General features: G+C 36.8%; 1 protein-coding gene across 15 annotated transcripts in view; it reads left to right on the top strand.

Annotated features, from left to right (window-relative positions):
• Positions 1–21,233, top strand: part of LOC307193527 (uncharacterized protein) — a 730,787-nt gene that overhangs the window by 6,280 nt on the left and 703,274 nt on the right. For all 15 annotated transcript variants that reach the window (XM_079935632.1, XM_079935641.1, XM_079935643.1 and 12 more), the window contains exons 2-3: positions 3,000–3,029; positions 19,662–19,890. In XM_079935632.1, the coding sequence (XP_079791758.1) occupies positions 3,000–3,029; positions 19,662–19,790 (159 nt within the window). In that variant the 3' untranslated portion in view covers positions 19,791–19,890. The remainder of the gene's footprint in view (positions 1–2,999; positions 3,030–19,661; positions 19,891–21,233) is intronic.

Raw genomic sequence — 21,233 nt, 5'->3', positions numbered from 1 at the left:
TTTACCATTACCACCTCGCTCATTTCTCCCATTTGCTGAGTGCCTGTAAGAAAGGGAATTTTTATCCCTTAACTGTCCAAGTTAAAATGATATTTTTAGGATTGCAGTTACACAAAGTTTTTTTTTTTCCTATTTGTAGATGCAATGGCAAACATTGAATTGTTGCAGTTAAAACACACAATGTTTAATAAGTCTTTAAAAAAAATAAATGAAAACACACAAGGAAAGCAATTTTATCCTCCAGGGTAATGACCATGTCAATTGCAACTACTGCTGCTGCTTCCCTGAATTCCCCTTAGATGTTCTTTTTTCTTTTCAATTTGTTGTACCCTAACCAGTCACAGCATGGTCTTGTACTTCTTTGGAATAATTCATATCATTTTAATTATTACATGAAGAAATAGGTATGGGATCAAGTTTAATCTTGCCAGAAATTTAGACTTAGGGTTGAGTAGCATAATTTAAAATTTCTTAGTGGACTAGGTAAGAAACATGTTTACTTGTTGGATAGTTGAATATATGTGTCTGTGTATATGAAACATAGTAAACAGCAAATTGATTTCTAGTTTTATGACCAGTTTTACCCAAATTGTATATTTTTATTTATTTTAAACACACTTAAAAGGGGCAAGCCAATTATTTCTTCCTAACACGTGATGTTGACAACATGTATAGTAATGGGTTAATTTCTAAGATATTATGGGCTCTTGAAAATAGTTTTTAAATTAAAATACCACTTTTTAAAATAAATATTTTTGTCAGTATAAAAGAATAAATTCAAAAATACAAAACCACATTCCTCCAAGTTTATTCATTGTAGCATTATTTTTGATAATAGAATACTGGAAAAATCTAAATGCCCTTCCACTGGAGAGTGGTTGAGTAAACTATGGTATATCCACATAGTAGAGCACTGTGCAGTCATAAAAAAATGAGTGAGCATGACCTCTATGATCTGATAAGGAGTGATTTCCAGTATATAATATCAAATAGCAAAACAAGAGTAAGGTGAAAATAAGTATGTAGAGTAATCCACCATCTGTGTAAAAAAATAAAGGAGAATAAGAAGGCTATATATGTGTGTGTGTGTGTGTGTGTACCTACACACACATATATATACCTACATACATACATATATACATATATGTATATGTTACATATATACATATATAAAATCAGATTAATTGGGTGTGTGTTTGTGTAGCTATACATACATATTGCTTATTTTATAAAGAAACACAGAAATGATAACACAAAAACAAATTAAAATAGATACCTGTAGCTGGTTCAGTGAGGACAATGTAGAAGGAATAGGGATGGATATGAGGCCTTCAGGACTTTATCTTTTTATACTGTGATGACTTTAGAACATAGTCAAATATAAAATAAAATCAAGACATGCAAAAAAGTAACCTCCTAAAATTGAATACAAACTAAAGTAAATTAATATATATGTATAATGTAAACACACAGGAAAAAAGTATTTCAAGTTATATTTGATCAGAGTACAGCTTTAGGTTCTTTGAAAAGAAACTCTGAACTTCAGGAGGTTTGTTGTCATTAGAGGGTATGAATTTATTAAATTGGAAAGTATTTTATATGAATTAAGTGATAGAGCAAATGAATAAATGCACAGTTGTGCTTTGGAACCAGTACTTTCAATACTGGGAGGAAAAACTCTGTGCTGTTGGAATTGAATTGGCAGTGATAACATAAATTTGTTAGATATATATTAGAAAATATAAACATTTCTTAGCTCTAGACGAAATGAAAGTGTAGTAACAATAAGGATGTCTAGTTTCCAGAACTTGACTTACACTGTCATTACCTGTGGCAGGAGTAGGAAGAGGGAAGGGTAGGTTAAACCAAATTTTTTAAAGAAAATGTTGGTTTTGGGTCTTGGACAGAGAAATTACAAGCTGGATCTGAATCAAGGACCATTAGGGACATGTTCTGAGGACCTAAGATCTCTTTAAAAGCCACTGTTACAATAGCACAATTATAATGCTTTGAGGGCTTTGTTTCCTCATGTTGCAAATTCTAGGATGTAATTTACTGCAACTTCAGTTTTTACTAGAAGATCAAAGGTTACTAGTCTATAGCAGCTATTAACTGAATATGGCTCACAGAACATACCTTGCCCACTGTTTGTTCTCTTAAATAAAGTTTTATTGGAGCTCAGTGACACCCATTCATTTACGTATGATCTGTGGCTGCTTTTGCTCTGCAGTAGCAGAGTTGAATGGTTTCATTAGAGACAGTCTTGTCCATAAAGCATAAAATATTTATTATCTGTCCCTTTACAGAAAGAGTTTGCTTAACCCTAGTTATAGCAGTAGTTAGATATAGTTTTGGAAGATAAGTGAGTTCTAAGAATAGGTTTTGCTGGGAAGAACTTCTGCGAATTTAATGCTAAAAAAAGACAGATTTATGTTGAAAATGGTTCATAGAAAGTAAATCATCCAAGAGTCCACACTTTATTAAAGCTTTTTTGAAGCATAATTTACATACCATAACATTCACCATTTTAAGCATATGATTCAATAATACATTCCCACAATTATATATGGAGTTGCACAACCATTGGCACAAATCCAGTTTTCAAGCATTACTCTGAAAAATTCCCTGTACCTGTCTGCTTTCAATCCCTACTCTCACTCACAGCCTCAAGCAACTATTTATCTCCTTTCCATCTCTATAAATTTGCCTTTTAGGGACATTTCCTATAAATGGAATCATATATATCATGTTTACATCGGGCTTATTTCACTTAGGATACTGTTTTTAAGGTCCACTCATGTAGACACAGGATCAGTTTTTGTTCCTTTTGATTGCTAAACAGTGTTTCATCATATGGGTGTACGATGTTTTGTTTCTTCACCAGTGATGGACACATGGGTTGTTTTCAGTTTGGGGCTTTTATTAAGAATGCTGCTGCTGTGAACATTCACTATGAAGTCCTTATGTTAACAACGTATATTTTCATTTATCTTTTGTAGATTCCTAGGAGTGGAATTACTTATCATCTGGTAAGTTTATGCTTAAATTCTTAAGAAATTACCGAACTGTGTTCCAAAGTGGTCATACCGTGTTACATTCTCACAAGTGGATGTGGTTCCAGTTTTTCGCATCCCCACCAACAGTTATTTTCTTTCTATTTTAACCATCCTAGTAGATGTAAAATAGTATCTCGTTTTAATTTGCATTTTCTAATAATAACAAATAGTGTTTTGTATGCTTCAGAGCTGCTTATGTGTTATCTTTGGTGAAATGTGTATCCAAATCCTTTGCTCATTTTTAACTGGATTTTTTGGTCTTTTTATTATAGAATTGTTAGAGTTCTATAAATTCTAGATACAAATCTTTCATCAGTTATCTAGTCTTAACTTTAACAACTCATTACTTCAAATCAGAGGCATACCAAAGTAGTATTAATCCTCTGATAAGTTGTAATGCCTTGTAGTAAATAAAGTGTAGACTTTGGAGTCAGGCGGTCCTGGGTTCACGTTTTATCCCTGCTGTTACCAGCTGTATAGACCCTGACTGGGTTGAGGCTCAAAGTTTTAATTTTCTTCCCTTTAAAGTAGGATTTATAATACAAACTTCATGTGAGAAATGAATGAGTGAGTTCAGATCAGCAACTTTCTCTGAAGTGAAGTGAATACGTAAAACCCAATTCCTGCCCTCTGATAGTTATATTCTCTTTGGGAGAGAGGTGTTTAAATAGAGAATGTCATTCTGTGATAGCTGCTATTTTAAGGTATTGACAGGGTCCGGCTGATACTGGGCAGCAAGAAATTTGACTGAGTGAGGCAGAATGGTCAGGAAATCCTTTTTGGAGGATCTGATACTAGGAAGTGTTAGACACAAGATAGAAGTAGGCCACGAGGAGTGAGCATTCAAGGCTGGAACCAGTGTAGTTTTAAAAATATTCCCTTTGTGTTTGATTACTGAGTAAATCTTTTAGAAAAGATTTATAGGTGAATTTTCTTAGAGAATATTTGTTTTCCATCTACTGACAAAAAAGTGTTATTCATGTTGATGCCATCACGGCAAAGGAGAGCTAAATTCATGAGGCTTGTTGGTCAGTTGCAATAAGACTCCTGAAATATCTGATAGTAAGGTTCAGAATCATTTCTAAAGGACTTAAAAATACATGCTGGAAGTGTTAAGTTGTAACTATGTATAAAAAAGAATCCAGAGTAATCCAGTTCCCACTTTTTTCTATTTCATTACAATGATATCGTGCTACCAAAAAAAATCAGCAAGGAAGGGAAAAAGTGTTACTTTTGTCTAGTTGAAAGCGGGGAGACTATGTAAGGTATATTGACTTTTTTCATGCCACCTGACAACCACCAAACATTATTAATGAAGCTCAGAACAGTCTAGTTGTGCATGAGTTTTGTATTAAATTGATAGCAGAATGAAAGTGTGATATTTAAGATGCTGAGGGATATGCCTGATGTCATTCAATGCCCTTTGCTTATTCCGTACATTTATTAGGAGCCTGCCAGCAAAAGGACTTGTATGTATAGGAATGTTCATGACAGCTTATTTACAGTAATTACAAATTAGAATAAATACATATGTCTAGCAATAGGATAATGTATTAAAAATTATGTTACACTGACAGAATGGTACACAACAGTAAACAGGAGCAGTACATTGATACATACAACTGACATGGGTGAATCTCAGAAATGCTATGTTGATTGAAAGCAACAGACACAAACAAGTACAGGCTATGTGGTTCCATTTACATTACATCCAAGAACAGGTAAAATAATCTTTACTGGTGGAAGTCACCTAGGAGAGATGGCTACAGAGGGCTAGGGAAGAAGAAGAGGATTGACTGAGAACCAAACTAGAGAACTTTCTGGAATGATAGACATTTTCTGTATCTTGTTTGAGCTGGTATATACAACTGTCAAAACTCATCACACTGTACACTTACTATGCTTGTAATTTACTGAGTATAATTTATATCTCAAAATTAAAATAACTATAATTAATATCTTTTAGCTTATACATTTCATCCTGGTGTACTATGCTCTTCTCTCACAATTGAGACCATATGGTATGAATCACTTACTATATGCTGATTGTTTGAATATAAGAGTGGTGCAAACTTTTAAATCTGAAAAAGATGTCATATGGTCATTGGCTGGTAGCGTTCTCCCTTAAGGAGAAGTTTCCACACAGCTGAAGAGAGAGATGAAGCATAGCTATAGGGTAGTTTCCTATACTGAAGCTCAAAGACTGTGTGTGTGTATGTGTCTGTGTGCGTGATGGGGGGGATTTTACACAAAAGATAAAAGTGTGTTTGTTTTACTGACTCACTTGAAAATTGCAAACATCACGCCTCTTCACCAGAAAATAATTCAGCATTTATCTTTCCCAAAAGAAGGACATTGTCGTACATAACCACAATATTATTGTCACATCCAAGAAATTTAACATTCATAAAATATTATCTGCAATTTACATGTAAGGCTAGATAATCAACAAAACAATAAATCAAGCCCCGATGTGTAGCAGTTGTTAATTTGATGATGTAAAAACTTCCATTATGGATGATTTTAAGCTATCATCATGATGTCACTGAACATAGAGCTGGGAAGGGATGTGCAATAACCCTCCAATACTTAGCATTTCCATCATACAGACATAATAGATAGAAATAACCTCAAGAGCATAGATTATAGCAAATTGAATTAATTAGTAGTGTATGGGTTGATCTTTGCAACCCTGTAAATATTTTCTCAAAAACTTTACACCCATTGGTTTTAGTATTCAAAAGTGTTCTTGACCTGAATCAGTTATTACTATACCTATGTCAGGATTGGTTAGTGTGAGCCCTTCAGGCTTGCTACTTTGTCCTTTTCTTTTCTTTTTTTCTCCTCTCTTCTCTTCTCTTTTTAGATAATCAAAAATCACATCGTTTTTTGCTGCTGTTTATCGTGCCTTTTTAATCTCTTCACCTGAGAACAGTTCTGTTTCAGTTTTCTTTCCTTTTTCCATTAGGTTGATGTTTTCAAAATCTAGGCTAGTTGTCTTGTAGTCTAACAGTTTGCATTTGTCTGATTGTTTTCTCAAGATTAGATTCAGTGTAAAGACATAGATGCTTTCACGTAGGTATTGTTGATTACTTTCTATTGTATCACTGCAGAGGTACCTACTGTTAGTTTGTTCTGTTGTTAGTGATGCTAAATTTGACCATTTGAATACATTGGGGTCTGCCGGATCAATGCATCGTAAAAGTATTATTTCTCTTATAAATGTAGGAGAATAGTTAGGAAGTATGAATTTTGAATGTTTATCTTTTACTATAATACATTTAATCATAAGTTAATATAGTTTAATATTTAATAATGGTTAGGTTTGACCACTGGCTCACAAGATTCCTGATAATTAACAACTGGCTCTCATGAGATGGTATGAACTGTCTCTAGCACACTACTGTGCCTATCTCAATATACTCCCAAATAGATAAACTATCAAATTATATGCTAAAATTCTATATATATATGAGAGAGACAAAATCAATAATTATAGTTCAGTAGTTATAATAGTGAATCCCGCTTGGAACCTGATATGATCAAATAGAAATATGCACAGATACAAAGTACAAATAACATGATTAATTGTGTCATCTAGTCTGTGTGTATCACTCTTGGTTGGTAGATTATATAGACAGAAAGACACAGAGAGAGATCATTGTGTACAACAGAGAAACCTTAACTATGTTTCGAACACCCATGGCCCATTCACAGAAAAGTCAGGCATTTGCTAGACAACAAAGAAAGCCTTGGTGAATTCCAAAGACTCAAAATAAAACAAAACAACAACAAAAGCTGCTCCACTACTGATAATCGTTCTTTTACCACACTGCAGTAAAATTAGAGACAAATAACAAAATAAGATAAAATTAGATATAAATTTAAAAAAAATAATTACTGGGGTAAGAGAGAAAACACAAACTATTTCAGGCTGAATGACAGTGAAGACACAGAGTAGAGAAATGACAGATGCAATTCATTTAGTACTTGTCACTGACAAAAATAACTCTGAATACACTAAAGAAAAAACCCTGAAACTTGATTTTCAGTTATGAAATGCATTAAACTTGTATTTTTTTATCTTAAATTGTTTTTTTAATGTACCCTTTTTATTTTTTTACCTTTTTAACATCTTTATTGGAGTATAATTGCTTTACAATGGTGTTAGTTTCTGCTTTATAAGAGAGTGAATCAGCGATACATATACATGCATTCCAATATCTCCTCCCCCTTACATCTCCCTCCCACCCTCCCATCCCACCCTTCTAGGTGGACACAAAGCACCATGCTAATCCCCCTGTGCGGCTGCTTCCCACTAGGTATCTGTTTTACATTTGGTACTGTATATATGTCATTGCTACTCTCTCACTTCATCCCAGCTTCCCCCTCCCCACCCCGTGCCCTCAAGTCCGTTCTCTATGTCTGCGTCTTTATTCTTGCCCTGCCACTAGGTTCATCAGTACAGCTTTTTAAAATTCCATATATATGCATTAGTGTACGGTATTTGTTTTTCACTTTCTGACTTACTTCACTCCATATGACAGACTCTGGGTCTATCCACCTCACTACAAATAATTCAATATCATTTCTTTTATGGCTGAGTAATATTCCATCGTATATATGTGCCGTGTTTTCTTTATCCATTCGTCTGTCAATGGACACTTAGGTTGCTTCCATGTCCTGGCTATTGTCAATAGAGCTGCAATGAACATTGTGGTAGATAACTCTTATCGAATTATGGTTTTCTCAGGGTATATGTCCAGTAGTGGGATTGCTGGGTCGTATAGTAGTTCTATTTTTAGTTTTTTGAGGAACCTTCATACTATTCTCCATAGTGGCTGTATGATTTTACATTCCCACCAACAGTGCAAGAGGGTTCCCTTTTCTCCACACCCTCTCCAGCATTTATTGTTTCTAGATTTTTGATGATGGCCACTTTGACTGGTGTGAGGTGATACCTCACTGTAGTTTCGATTTGCATTTCTCTCATGATTAGTGATGTTGAGCATCCTTTCATGTGTTTGTTGGCAATCTGTATATCTTCTTTGGAGAAATGTCAGTTTAGGTCTTCTGCCCATGTTTGGATTGGGTTGTTTGTTTCTTTGATATTTAGCTGCATGAGCTGCATGTGTATTTTGGAGATTAATCCTTTGTCAGTTGCTTCATTTGCAAATATTTTCTCCCATTCTGAGGGTTGTCTTTTGGTCTTGTTTATGTTTTCCTTTGCTGTGCAAAAGCTTTTAAGTTTCATTAGGTCCCATTTGTTTATTTTTTTTTTATTATTTCCATTTCTCTAGGAGGTGGGTCAAAAAGAATCTTACTGTAATTTATGTAATAGAGTGTTCTGCCCATGTTTTCCTCTAAGAGTTTTATAGTGTCTGGCCTTTCATTTAGGTCTTTAATCCATTTTGAGTTTATTTTTGTGTATGGTGTTAGGGAGTGGTCTAATTTCATTCTTTTACATGCAGCTGTCCAGTTTTCCCAGCACCACTTATTGAAAAGGCTGTGTTTTCTCCATTGTATACTCTTGCCTCCTTTATCAAAGATAAGGTGACAATAGACTTTCTCTCCTGTTCCATTGATCAGTATTTCTGTTTTTGTTCCAGTACCATACTGTCTTGATTACTGTAACTTTGTAGTGTAGTCTGAAGTCAGGGTGCCTGATTCATCCAGCTTCGTTTTTCATTCTCAAATTGCTTTGGCTATTCGGGGTCTTTGGTGTTTCCATACAAATTGTGATTTTTTTTTGTTCTAGTTCTGTGAAGAATGCCATTGGTAGTTTGATAGGGATTGCATTGAATTTGTAAGTTGCTTTGGGTAGTATAGTCATTTTCACAATGTTGATTCTTCCAATACAAGAACATGGTATATCTCTCCATCTGTTTGTATCATTCTTAATTTCTTTCAACAGCATCTTATAGTTTTCTGCATACAGGATTTTTGTCTCCTTAGGTAGGTTTATCCTAGGTATTTTATTCTTTTTGTTGCAGTGGTAAATGGGAGTGTTTCCTTAATTTCTCTTTCAGACTTTTCATCATTAGTGTATAGGAATGCAAGAGATTTCTGTGCATTAATTTTGTATCCTGCTTCTTTACCAAATTCGTTAATGAGCTCTAGTAGTTTTCTGGTAGCATCTTTAGGATTCTCTATGTATACTATTATGTCATCTGCAGACAGTGACAGTTTTACTTCTTCTTTTCCGATTTGGATTCCTTTTATTTCTTTTTCTTCTCTGTTTGCTGTGGCTAAAACTTCCAAAACTATGTTGAATAACAGTGGTGAGAGTGGGCAACCTTGTCTTGTTCCTGATCTTAGTGGAAATGGTTTCTGTTTTATACCATTGAGAACGATGTTGGCTGTGGGTTTGTCATAAATGGCCTTATTATGTTGAGGTAAGTTATTGATATTTATGTTCCTATTACCATTTTATAAATTGTTTTGGGTTTTTTATTGTAAGTCTTTTCCTTCTCTTGTGTTTCCTGCCTAGGGAAGCTCCTTTAGCATTTGTTGTAGAGCTGGTTTGGTGGTGCTGAATTCTCTTGCTTTTGCTTGTCTGTAAAGCTTTTAGTTTCTCCGTCAAATCTGAATGATATCCTTGCTATGTAGAGTAATCTTGGTTGTAGTTTTTTTTCCCTTTCATCACTTTAGATATGTCCTGCCACACCCTTCTGACTTGCAGAGTTTCTGCTGAAAGATCAGCTGTTAACCTCATGGGGACTCTGTTGTATGTTAATTGTTGCTTTTCCCTTGCTGCTTTTAATATTTTTCTTTGTATTTACTTTTTGATAGTTTGATTAATATGTGTCTTGGCATGTTTCTCCTTGGATTTATCCTGTATGGGACTCTCTGTGCTTCCTGGTCTTGATTGACTATTTCCTTTCCCATATTAGGGAAGTTTTCAATTATAATCTCTTCAAATATTTTCTCAGTCCCTTTTTTTCTTCTCTTATTCTTCTCAAACCCCTGTAATTCGAATGTTGGTGCATTAAATGTTGTCCCAGAGGTCTCTGAGATTGTCCTCAATTCTTTTCATTGTTTTTCTTTATTCTGCTCTGTGGTAGTTATTTCCACTATTTTATCTTCCAGATCACTTATCCGTTCTTCTGCCTCAGTTGCTCTGCTATGATTCCTTCTGGAGAATTTTTAATTTCGTTTATTTTGGTGTTCATCATTGTTTGTTTGCTCTTTAGTTCTTCCAGGTCCTTGTTAAACGTTTCTTGTATTTTCTCCATTGTATTTCCAAGAGTTTGGATCATCTTTACTATCATTACTCTGCATTCTGTTTCAGGTAGACTGCCTGTTTCCTCTTCATTTGTTAGGTCTGGTGGGTTTATACCTTGCTCCTTCATCTACTGTGTATTTCTCTGTCTTCTCATTTTGCTTAACTTACTGTGTTTGGGGTCTCCATTTCATAGGATGCAGGTTTGTAGTTCCCATTGTTTTGGTGTCTGCTCCCAGTGGGTAAGGTTTGTTCGGTGGGTTGTGTAGGCTTCCTGGTGGAGGGGACTGGTGCCTGTGTTCTGGTGGCTGAGTCTGGGTCTTGTCTTTCTGGTGGGCAGGACTATGTCCGGTGCTGTGTTTTGTCTGTGAACTTACTATGATTTTAGGCAATCTCTCTGGTAATGCATGGGTTTGTGTTCCTGTCTTGCTAGTTGTTTGGCCTATGGTGTCCAGCACTGTAGCTTGCTGATTGTTGAGTGGAGCTGGGTCTTAGCATTGAGATGGTGTTTTCTGGGAGTTGTTTCGCCGTTTGATATTACGTGGGGCTGGAGGTCCCTGGTGGAGTGATGTCCTCAACTAGGCTCTCCTACCTGAGAGACTCAGGCTGGACACCCAGCCAGAGCACCAAGACCCTGTCAGCCACATGGCTCAGAAGAAAAGAGAGAAAAGTAAGTAAGTAAATGAACAAATAAATAAATAAAATTTAAAAGTTCTTAAAATGGAAAAAAAATGTTAAAAATGAAAAAATAAAAAGTAATTTAAAAAAAGAGGGATGGAAAGAAGAAAGCAACCAACCCAAAAAACAAATCCACCAATGATTACAAGAGCTAAAAACTATTCTAAGCAAACAAACAAACAAAAAAAACCAGACAAACAGAACCCTAGGACAAATAGCAAGAAAAAAAGCTATACAGACAAAACCACATAAAGAAACATACACACTCACATAAAGAGAAAAAGGAAAAAAAAAGCATATATATAAATAAAATAACGAAAGAGAGCAACCAAATCAATAAACAAATCTACCAGTGTTAATAAGTTCTAAATAATAAACTAATAGAAACATAAAACTAGAAAGAAATTAGATGCAGAAGGCAAACCAGAAGTCTGCAGTTGCTCCCAAAGTCCACTGCCTCAATTTTGGGATGTTTCATTGTCTATTCAGGTGTTCCACAGATGCAGGGTGCATCAAGTTCGTTGTGGAGATTTAATCCGCCGCTCCTGAGGCTGCACAGAGAAATTTCCCTTTCTCTTCTTTGTTCGCACAGCTCCTGGTGTTCAGCTTTGGATTTGGACCCGCCTCTGCGTGTAGGTCGCCTGAGGGTGTTTGTTCCCTACCCAGAGAGGTCGGGGTTAAAGTAGCAGCTGATTAGGGAGCTCTGGCTCACTCAGGCCGGGGGGAGGGAGGGGTACAGAATGCGGTGCGAGCCTGTGGCGGCAGAGGCCAGTGTGACGTTGCAGCAGCCTGAGGTGTGCCATGCCTTCTCCCGGGGAAGTTGTCCCTGGATCCCGGGACCCTGGCAGTGACTGGCTGCACAGGCTCCCAGGAGGGGAGGTGTGGATAGTGACCTGTACTTGCACACAGGCTTCTTGGTGGCTGTAGCAGCAGCCGTAGCATTGCATGCCCGTCTCTGTGGTCTGCGCTGATAGCTGCGGCTCACACCCACGTCTGGAGCTCATTTAGGCCGTGCTCTGAATCCCCTCTCCTCGTGCATCCCAAAACAATTGTCTCTTCACTCTTAGGCAGTTCAAGGCTTTTTCCCCAGACCTCTTCCTGGCTAACTGTGGTGCACTAGCCCCCTTCAGGCTGTGTTCACGCAGCCAACCCCAGTCCTCTCCCTGGGATCTGACCTCTGAAGCCTGAGCCTCAGCTCCCAGGCCCCACCCACTGCGGCAGGTGAGCAGACAAGCCTCAGGCTGTTGAGTGCTCGTCGGCATTGATCCTCTGTGAGGGAATCTCTCCACTTTGCGCTCCTCACCCCTGTTGCTGTGCTCTCCTCTGTGGCTCCGAATCTCCCCCCTGCCCACTCCTGTCTCCACCAGTGAAGGGGCTTCCTAGTGTGTGGAAAGTTTTCCTCCTTTACAGCTCCCTCCCAGAGGTGCAGGTCCCATCCCTATTCTTTTGTCTCTGTTTTTCGTTTTTTCTTTTGCCCTACCCAGGTATGTGGGGATTTTCTTGCCTCTTGGGAAGTCTGAGTTCTTCTGCTGGTGTTCCGTAGGTGTTCTGTAGGATTTGTTCCACATGTAGGTATAGTTTTGATGTATTTGTTGGGAGGAAGGTTATCTCCATGTCTTACTCCTCCGCCATCTTGAAGGCGCCCCTTGCATTAAACTTTTAAATTAAAACTGAGAGAGAAAACAACAGGGAAGGAAACAAACAAAACAAATATCAAAAAAGCTAATATTAAAGTTATATAAAATATTAAAAAATCAGTAAATGCAAAAATTAATATCATAGCTTGAAATGACAAAAAGCAAAAGAGATGATTATGAATACTATATTATAGACAGACCTTGGACATGACTCATCAAGGGAAAAGAAAAAGCAGATGTGAATATTTTGCAGAGTGCAGAAAGGAAAGAAAACCAGTATATATTAAAATTTTAAATATTTGATTAGTTAGTTACACCAATAAATTTTAACACCTAGAATACACTGATAACCTTCTAGAAAACTGTGAATTACCAGATTTAACCACCAAATAAATAGAATGTTGAACAAATAAAAACCTATAAAAGACACTGAAGTGGGCTTCTCTGGTGGTGCAGTGGTTAAGAATCCATCTGCCAATGCAGGGGGCACAGATTCAAGTCCTGGTCCTGGAAGATCCAACATTCCATGGAGCAGCTAGGCCCGTTCGCCACAACTACCAAGCCTGCGTTCTAGAGCCTGCGAGCCACAACTATTGCGCCTGCGCGCCTAGAGCCCAAGCCCCACAACAAGAGAAGCCACTACAATGAGAAGCCTGCACACTGCAATGAAGAGTAGCCCTGCTCACCGCAACTAGAGAAAGCCCGTGCACAGCAATGGAGACCCAAAGCAGCCAAAAATAAAAATAAATAAATAAATAAAGACACTGAAGTGATGGTCTAAAATTTCCCGCTTGAAAAATCATCACCCTCAGGTGGCTCCAGAAGTGAGTTCTACCAAAATTTCAGAGTCTATCTTATATGAGTTTTTCCAGAATTTACAGGAAAATGGGACATTTATAAATTCATTTTATGAAGTCACATAGTTCTAATGCCAAACTGAGATAAGGATAATCTAAAATAACTGAATTAAAATCCAATTGCATATAGACATAGGTTTTAAAAAATTAAATACAGTAGTGGCCAACATATGTCCCTATGTCATTGACTTAGTTTACAGCACTGATATTTCTTTTCAGTCCTGCCTCTGATGGTGTTCTAAGTCATCTAGTATGTTTTGGTTTCCTTGCAAGTGTTTCTTTTTACATTCATCATCCTTTCATCTCATGAAGTAATATTTTCATATCAATCTGTTATCTTCTTTTGGTTTTCTGCTTCTGTATTAGAAAGCATGTCTTTTCACGCATATTAAAGTTATCAGGCCATACTTAAAATTTTTCTTTCCTTTTTGCTATATTAACTCCTAATAGTTTACTCACAAAAGTTGCATTCATCACGTGGAGAACTGGCTCATGAAAAAAGAATGTAAAAGAGTGGTTGGATTTGTTCCAAGAGATCCTTCGTGTTAAGCGTAATATAAAAAGAAGGCTTACAGAATATAGCTTTATCTTTGGAAAGCATGTATTTCAATATTAACTGTATGCCTATGATTATTATTACTAAGATTTAACAAAAAACCCCTACAAGTTTTAGAGTGCTTGTTATGTTCCAGAAATGGCCTTGTTTTCTATTCATATTGTCCATGAGAAAAGTAGAACTTAGTCAAACAAGGATCTTGCTCAAGATCAGCCAATTAGTTAGTGGCAGAGCCAAAATTTAGATTCATCCTAACTCTCCTAACACCATACATAACCTTTACTGTTAAATACTGGGCTCTAAAGTATTATTGGATATTACAAGGTACCTATTCTCTACATATTATAAAATAATCAACATAAATTCATATTTCTAACATCACTTCATCTATTTTATAAATGCGTATTTTCTCATTTTTGCCAGAAGTCTCTGACAGTTTTGAAAATGGAATCTAAGACTATAACATTATTCCCCTTAGGTTAAAAATGTGTAAACCTTTGGGACAGTGATTCATGCATAAGAATGCATAATAAAGTAATAAGGATGGGTATTTTAAAAATAGATTATGCTACACAGATATTCATTTAAATATTGTATCTAAAGGCAAAAACATGATATGTACTAAATGTCTTAAAAATTGGAATTAATGAAATAAAATATTGGAATACCATCAATGGAATAGTATGAAAGCATTTTTTAAAAGCACTGACAATGTAGAACACAGTTAGCAACATGAAAAGGTGTTGATAAACAAGCGAGTTACTTTTTGGTGTTTAAAAATATTTTCACTGAATTTTACACTTCTAAAGGGTGACTTTTATGGTATGTGAATTAATTTTTTTGTTAAAAATATTCATTCTTCTTTGGCACAAATTAAAACAAGGGGTCAATTGGTGAAAGGATTTCTTTTCCATACCTGCATGACAAATATATCCTTCTCTTCACTTGTAAAATTTAAAATAAACAGTATCGACACAATTTCCCATGTATTTCTGTGTGCAGAACATATCCTATCCATGAAATAATGAAGTATACTAAGTATTAAACAATGGCTACCTTTTGTATCTTCACCCATGAATGATTTTCATTTTTATATTTCTACTTAAACAAACCTTCTGATTTTTCCATGTTGAGCATTGTCTTGATTATTAAATATAAAATATAATTTAAAAAATTTTATTCTTTTTTAAAAAATTTATTTATCTTTGGCTGTGTTGGGTCTTTGTTGCTGTGTGCAGACTTTCTTTAGTTGTGGCGAGTGGGGACTGTTTGTTGCGGTGTGCAGGCTTCTCATTGAGATGGCTTCCCTTGTTGCGAAGTACGGGCTCTAGGCACACTTGCTTCAGTAATTGTGGCACGCGGGCTCAGTAGTTGTGGCTCGTGGGCTCTAGAGCACAGGCTCGGTAATTGTGGAGAATGGGCTTAGTTGCTCTGAGGCATGTGGGATCTTTCCGGACCAGGGCTTGAACCCGTGTCCCCTTCATTGGCAGGCGGATTCTTATCCACTGCACCCAGGGACATCCAAAAAATTTTTATTCTTTACATGACTGCTAATCCTTCTCTGTAGAGTGCTAGTTTAGAGTCAGAGTTCTCAACTATGGTTATTGTTTGTCTATTTTAAACACAGATTTCTTCTGCTTTGCATGAAACAATTGGGCAGTATCTGTCCATTGACTCTTAATTGGCTGGTTGGTTGAGGCTCTGCTAAGCATGGTGAGTGGAGGTCGGCAGTGTAAGAGTAGCTGGTATGGGAAGGGCCAAGCATGGATTATAGTGGATGGTGACAGTGCATTTTCAAAATTGCCACCTAGAGGTGCACTGTTTGACTTTTCCTTAACATTGAATAAATTAAAACAAGGGAGCACTCGGGTGAATTATTTCTTATTCCTGCTTGAAATTAATCAAATATACCTTCCTCCTCACCTATAAAACGGGAATTAAAAGACATCAACCCAGGACTTATGTGAGGATTTTATCAGATAATATATATTTGAGAGACACATCTATAATTTCTTGGCATATAGAATAGAAATAGAAAATAAAAATTATGTAAATCTGAAAAGATATTCTTAAATATTTTTCTGTTATAAACTTGGCTAGTCCCTAATGAAGTAAAGATCCCTCAAACCTCAGTCAGAAATGATTTCTGTGTTTATATATTTGAAATGGTTATCTTTTGCCCTGATTTGAAGTGAGTGTTAGGATTATCTTTCTGCAGGTAAACTTCTTGGCTATGTGGCCCTATAAAGTTGGCCACTGCTTTCCGGGTTGCCTGAACTAACTCGCATTCCCAAGCAATTACTAAATCAGAATCTGTAGGGAAGATTCTTTCCTTACCTCAGGAAAATTTGGGGAACACCTTGTTCAGGGATTAAAAAGATCAGCCCTGGAACCAGAGGAACAGACTGAATGAGACTTTCTGTTGCACCCCTTTGATCCAGTTTTTTAATCTTTCTGGGTTTTAGTTTCTTCATCTCTAAAATGAATACTCAAAAGAAGCTGGATGATTGGGTAATTATGGGGATGGAATTAATATACATAAAGTCCTTAAGACAGTACCTGGAAAAACTCTTTTCAATCAGTCCTTGCTACTTCTGTTGTTGTTACTATTACTTTTTCAGTGTTATTGCACCATTTTCTCTCCCCCAGTAAGTGTTCAGTATGAAGTGTGGCATAATAATGATGGCAGTTAAAGTTACCCCATCTGTAGAAATCCTTTTATTTAAAACACCCCATGAAATATGTCCAAATATTTGACTCTCCTCCACAAATTAACTCTTTTATGCTTATATCTTTAGAAGTTCCTACAATTAATGTTTGCTAGTGGCTCGTCCTCAAATTATATTTTAAGAAGGCTTTATTGTATCCAACTTCATCTGCAGACTCATTTAAAATTCACAAAGCCTTGCATTATCACACATCAAATGTCACAGTCTGCCAGTTAATCTTATTGAAAGGTTAGTTATGTGTAGCACCTGCAAAGGTGTCTGAACTGAAGATTCCCAGGATTTGATGCTAAAATGGGGATGAAGGTAAAATTAAATTGAGGATTGGAAAGGCAGCTGTGTATTAACTAACTTTTGGCTATCTCAGTGTCTTAAAACTTCCAGCATAGTTTTCATTGGTTACTGATGACAACAACAACATACACAACAAATATCAACCTTCTCTTTCTGAAAACAAGGTAGTTTTCAGGTTTGCTTCTCTCTGTATAATACCATAATAAGGTAGAAAAAAATTTTAATAGCATATTAGGTTTTTATTCATCCACTAAACTAAGAACTTTTTTTAGGATGTCAAATTCCACAAATTCTCAATTAAATATGTGTAAGTTACCTTCATTGTGCAGAAAATTTAAATATTAGTCTAGTCCCACTAAGCAGCAGTTCTGTGATCAGTTTTTGCAAGGATGTGTGCTCTGGGAATGTGATCTTTAATATTTAACTCAATCCAAATATAATTATAAAGGACAAACTTCTGGGAAAAGGAAAGAAAAATGCAGCTCCATTTGGATTACATACTTTTTGATTATTTCATAGACACAGATGTCTAGAAGGACAAGAGAGGTAACATAAATGAGTGTAATGGGTCAGCTCAGGTGTGTGTGTCCCGTTTGATGGGGCTGAAAGCCCCCTCTGCCACTTCAATTCATGGCCAACTCTGAGAAGAAACAGAGGGTTATAGAGAGGAATGTCAAGGTGTTCTTGTTCAGTTGCACCAAGGTAAAGAGTTTATTTGGTGGGGGGTGTTTTCCTTCCATACCAATGCTCCTCCCAACCCCACCAGACCCATGAGTCTAAAGCCCACCATAGCAAGTCTCCTGGGCCATTTGAGTAAGGAGGTTGCCTAATATTTAGCTGTTGGTAGACTTTGTAAAGACAGTATGGGGGCAGCATTTCTACTAAAAGATCAAAATTCAAGCTGCTGTTACAGGTATTCTCTTCTCAGAAACCAGGGTGAGTGTGGTTAACATAGCTCCTCTCTTGGGGGCAATGTGTAGAATCCATTAAAATCATGATGGATGGGTTTTTGTAGCAAGGCTCAGGTCCTGCTGTCATCTCTGACACCAGCTGTGAAATCAGTTGCTCTCTTGAGCAAAAATTGGGTGGTTTCAACTCAGTTTTTCTGAATCCAAGGAGGTTTTAAAAGCATCCTCTTCATGTTCCTTCTTCTTGTACTTTGTTCAACAAGAAATATTTTTTTCTATCTGCTTTTCAGTGTAGTGGTTATGGGTAACCTTTGTGTCCTGCTATATTAGAGTTTTCCAATTTGGACAAAAAGTGTGGGAGGCTGAGGGACAGAGAGTATGTAAGTGTTGAGGAAGCCATGGATTTGCGCTACTCAGATCTCTTTGAAGAGAACTTGCTGCGGGGAGCAGCTGACTGAGAGTCTCAAGCTGCCAATCCAGAGAACTTGGAAGCCTCACGTACCAAGGGTTGCCTCCCCACAGTGACAAAGGAGAGTGGGCTTCTAGTGCCGGTTGGATTCCTGCTCAGTGAAGGATTCTGCTAACAGGCAGCTTGCTTAAGGATGCCCCATTGTTCTGGCAGAAAATTTTTCAGACCCAAGCTGTGGTCTGAGGCTCTTCCTACCCAATCCTTCCTCCACGTTCTCCTTTCATAGGTTTCAGACCTGCCTTGTGGTCTGAAGATTTTGCCTCCTCCTATGCTTTCTCCCTTTCTCCATCACAGGTGTTTCTTCCACTAAATCTCTTCAGTGAGGCATCTGCTTCTCGCAGTGCATATGTGACTTACATATATGTATGATATATGTGGAGGGTTGTGTGTATATATATGTATGTGTGTTTGTGTGTCCTTTCTGTTACAATGTGTATTTCTATAATGTAAACTAGATCACATACAATTCACATATAGCAGAAAAATACTAATAAAATGTGGAAGTTGCATTAGTCTGTACTTGATTTTCCCAACATGCCAATATTTTGAAGCCGTCTGGGACATGCTTTCCCAGAATTAAAAGAGAAACCTTCAGGAAGTAGGAAATACTACATAAGTGCTTTCTATTAGTGCAAATACTAGCTGGTTTAGTGGCTTTAAGAACTGCTAAGCTTTCCATAATGTCTCTGCCAAAACTGCAAATGCAAATGAATCTGCAAAGATATTTCCTGTGTGTTTAGAAAAAACTGAGGTGCAAGTCCACACTGTGACATTTTTAATTTTGATAAAACTGGTCTCAATTGGGAGTATATCCCTCTAAGTAAGTTTATCTTGGGGGAAGAGGCATGAACCTTGGAAAAAAACTGATGGATTTTCACCTTAGGTGTCAAGGCCAGTTGAGATTTAACTCTGATAATATTTATATTAAGATTATTATTGCTTTTATTAGTACTTTGGCTACAAAGTTACATAGGTTTTAGTGCTCTGCCTTCAGTTATTTTCTAAAAGTATACAGTTATTTTAGTATGTGATTTTGTAGAACACAAGTTTTCTCTCATTATAGAAGAAACTCCAGTGTATATCAATATAGATATATATTCGTTCATTCTTTTCAGAGAGCCAGGGTTTGGCAAATTAACAGCTTTTGTGCAAAGATTGTCCTCAAAATGAGCTTGAAAGTCCTCTTTTGGAGCTCAGAAGCTAAACACTGAATCTTTCTTTTTCATTTGTGCTCTAACCATCCTCTCTTTCCACTTAGGCAGTGGATAATCCAGAACGAATTCAGAGAAGACCCATATTAAAAATGCAAAGAAGAAGCAAATGCATGTTTGAAATTATGTCTTCATGTGGGCTTGTTGCTGGTGCTGACTGGTCACCTTCTAAGTGAGTCACTGTGCACTTACCCACCCTGAAGCACTCAGGATTCAAATTCATGCACCAGAAGAAGGGAAGAATATTCATAAGTTGTGGACCTTCAGGATCACTTGGTAAGTTGAAAAAACTGAACACCAATGGTTTGCTATTTTAAGCACATAACAGGAGGGAAAAAATAGCTTAGGAAGGTGAGAATGTATTTTATCAAATGCTACTTACTACTGTTTGCACAGACGTGAAGTATTTTTCTCCTACAGCCACTTAAATGATGATCTTTTGCTAGGAAATTTTCATTCCTATTCCCTAAGAGAAATACCAAAGCATAAATATATTTTCAGGTTTGCAGAAAAAATTAAATCTCAGTTATGGATTCCTTTGTCCTCAAATAAATTGTATGTCTTCTCTGGGAGGGAAGTTTGAGATGTAACTTCATAAAAGTAAAATCCAGGAGTGAAGAATAGCTTTTCCTCTACTCTAATGATGGGAAGAGTAGTAAGGGGCATATATCATGACAGGTGATTTGGAAAAACTATAAGAAAGCCTTTCCAGATAAGGCAGTTCTAAAATACTGCAGTGTTGAAAAGGATTACCAGGGGAGTTCCCTGGTGGCACGGTGATTAAGAGTCCACTTGTCAATGCAGGGGACACGGGTTCGATCCCTGGTCTGGGAAGATCCCACATGCTACAGAGCAACTAAGCCTGTGCGCCACAACTACTGAGCCTGTGCTCTAGAGCCTGTGAGCCACAACTACTGAGCCCATGTACCACAACTACTGAAGCCTGTACCCCTAGAGCCTGTGCTCCGCTACAAGAGAAGCCACTGCAATGAGAAGCCCACACAGCACAACAAAGAGTAGCCCCTGCTTGCCATAACTAGGGAAAGCTTACACGCAGCAACGAAGACCCAAAATGCAGCCAAAAATAAATAAAATTTTTAAAAAGTCATTATCACCTTTAAAAAATAAATAAATAAAAAGGATTACCAAGAAACAAAGTTCAGCACTATCGTCTTTAGAGCACTGTGTCCTAAATAAAGGTAGAAGGAAGAAGAGAATGGTCATGGGTCACATGGCCCTAGCACATAATAAATCTTATCTATCTTATCTAACTTTAATGGTAGGTTAAGGTTCTTACAATTCTGCTGTCCCATTCTTTTCATGAAATATTTGATTTATGATTTTATATTTTCCTATTCACATGATTAGGAGAACAGAAAAATAAAGATGGAATTCATCTCCAACAATTAGTCTGTAACAGTGGTTCTCAAACAATGATAGTTAGTAGAATGACTTGAAAAAAAAAAAGTATAATGGTGCCTTACCCAGAGCGTACAGAATCAGATTTCCTGAGTGTGGAGCATCTATCTTTACTTGTTTTAAAAGTTTAAAATGATATATATTTTCTCAAAGATTGACTTGAAATTCCTTTCAAGAATAAAACAGTCATTTAAATTTCC

This window comes from Stenella coeruleoalba (assembly GCF_951394435.1).
Source record: "Stenella coeruleoalba genome assembly, chromosome: 10".
In the NCBI taxonomy this organism is placed as follows: domain Eukaryota; kingdom Metazoa; phylum Chordata; class Mammalia; order Artiodactyla; family Delphinidae; genus Stenella; species Stenella coeruleoalba.
The sequence above is the reverse complement of the archived record's forward strand: the minus strand, read 5'-3'. Positions and strand labels throughout refer to the sequence as shown.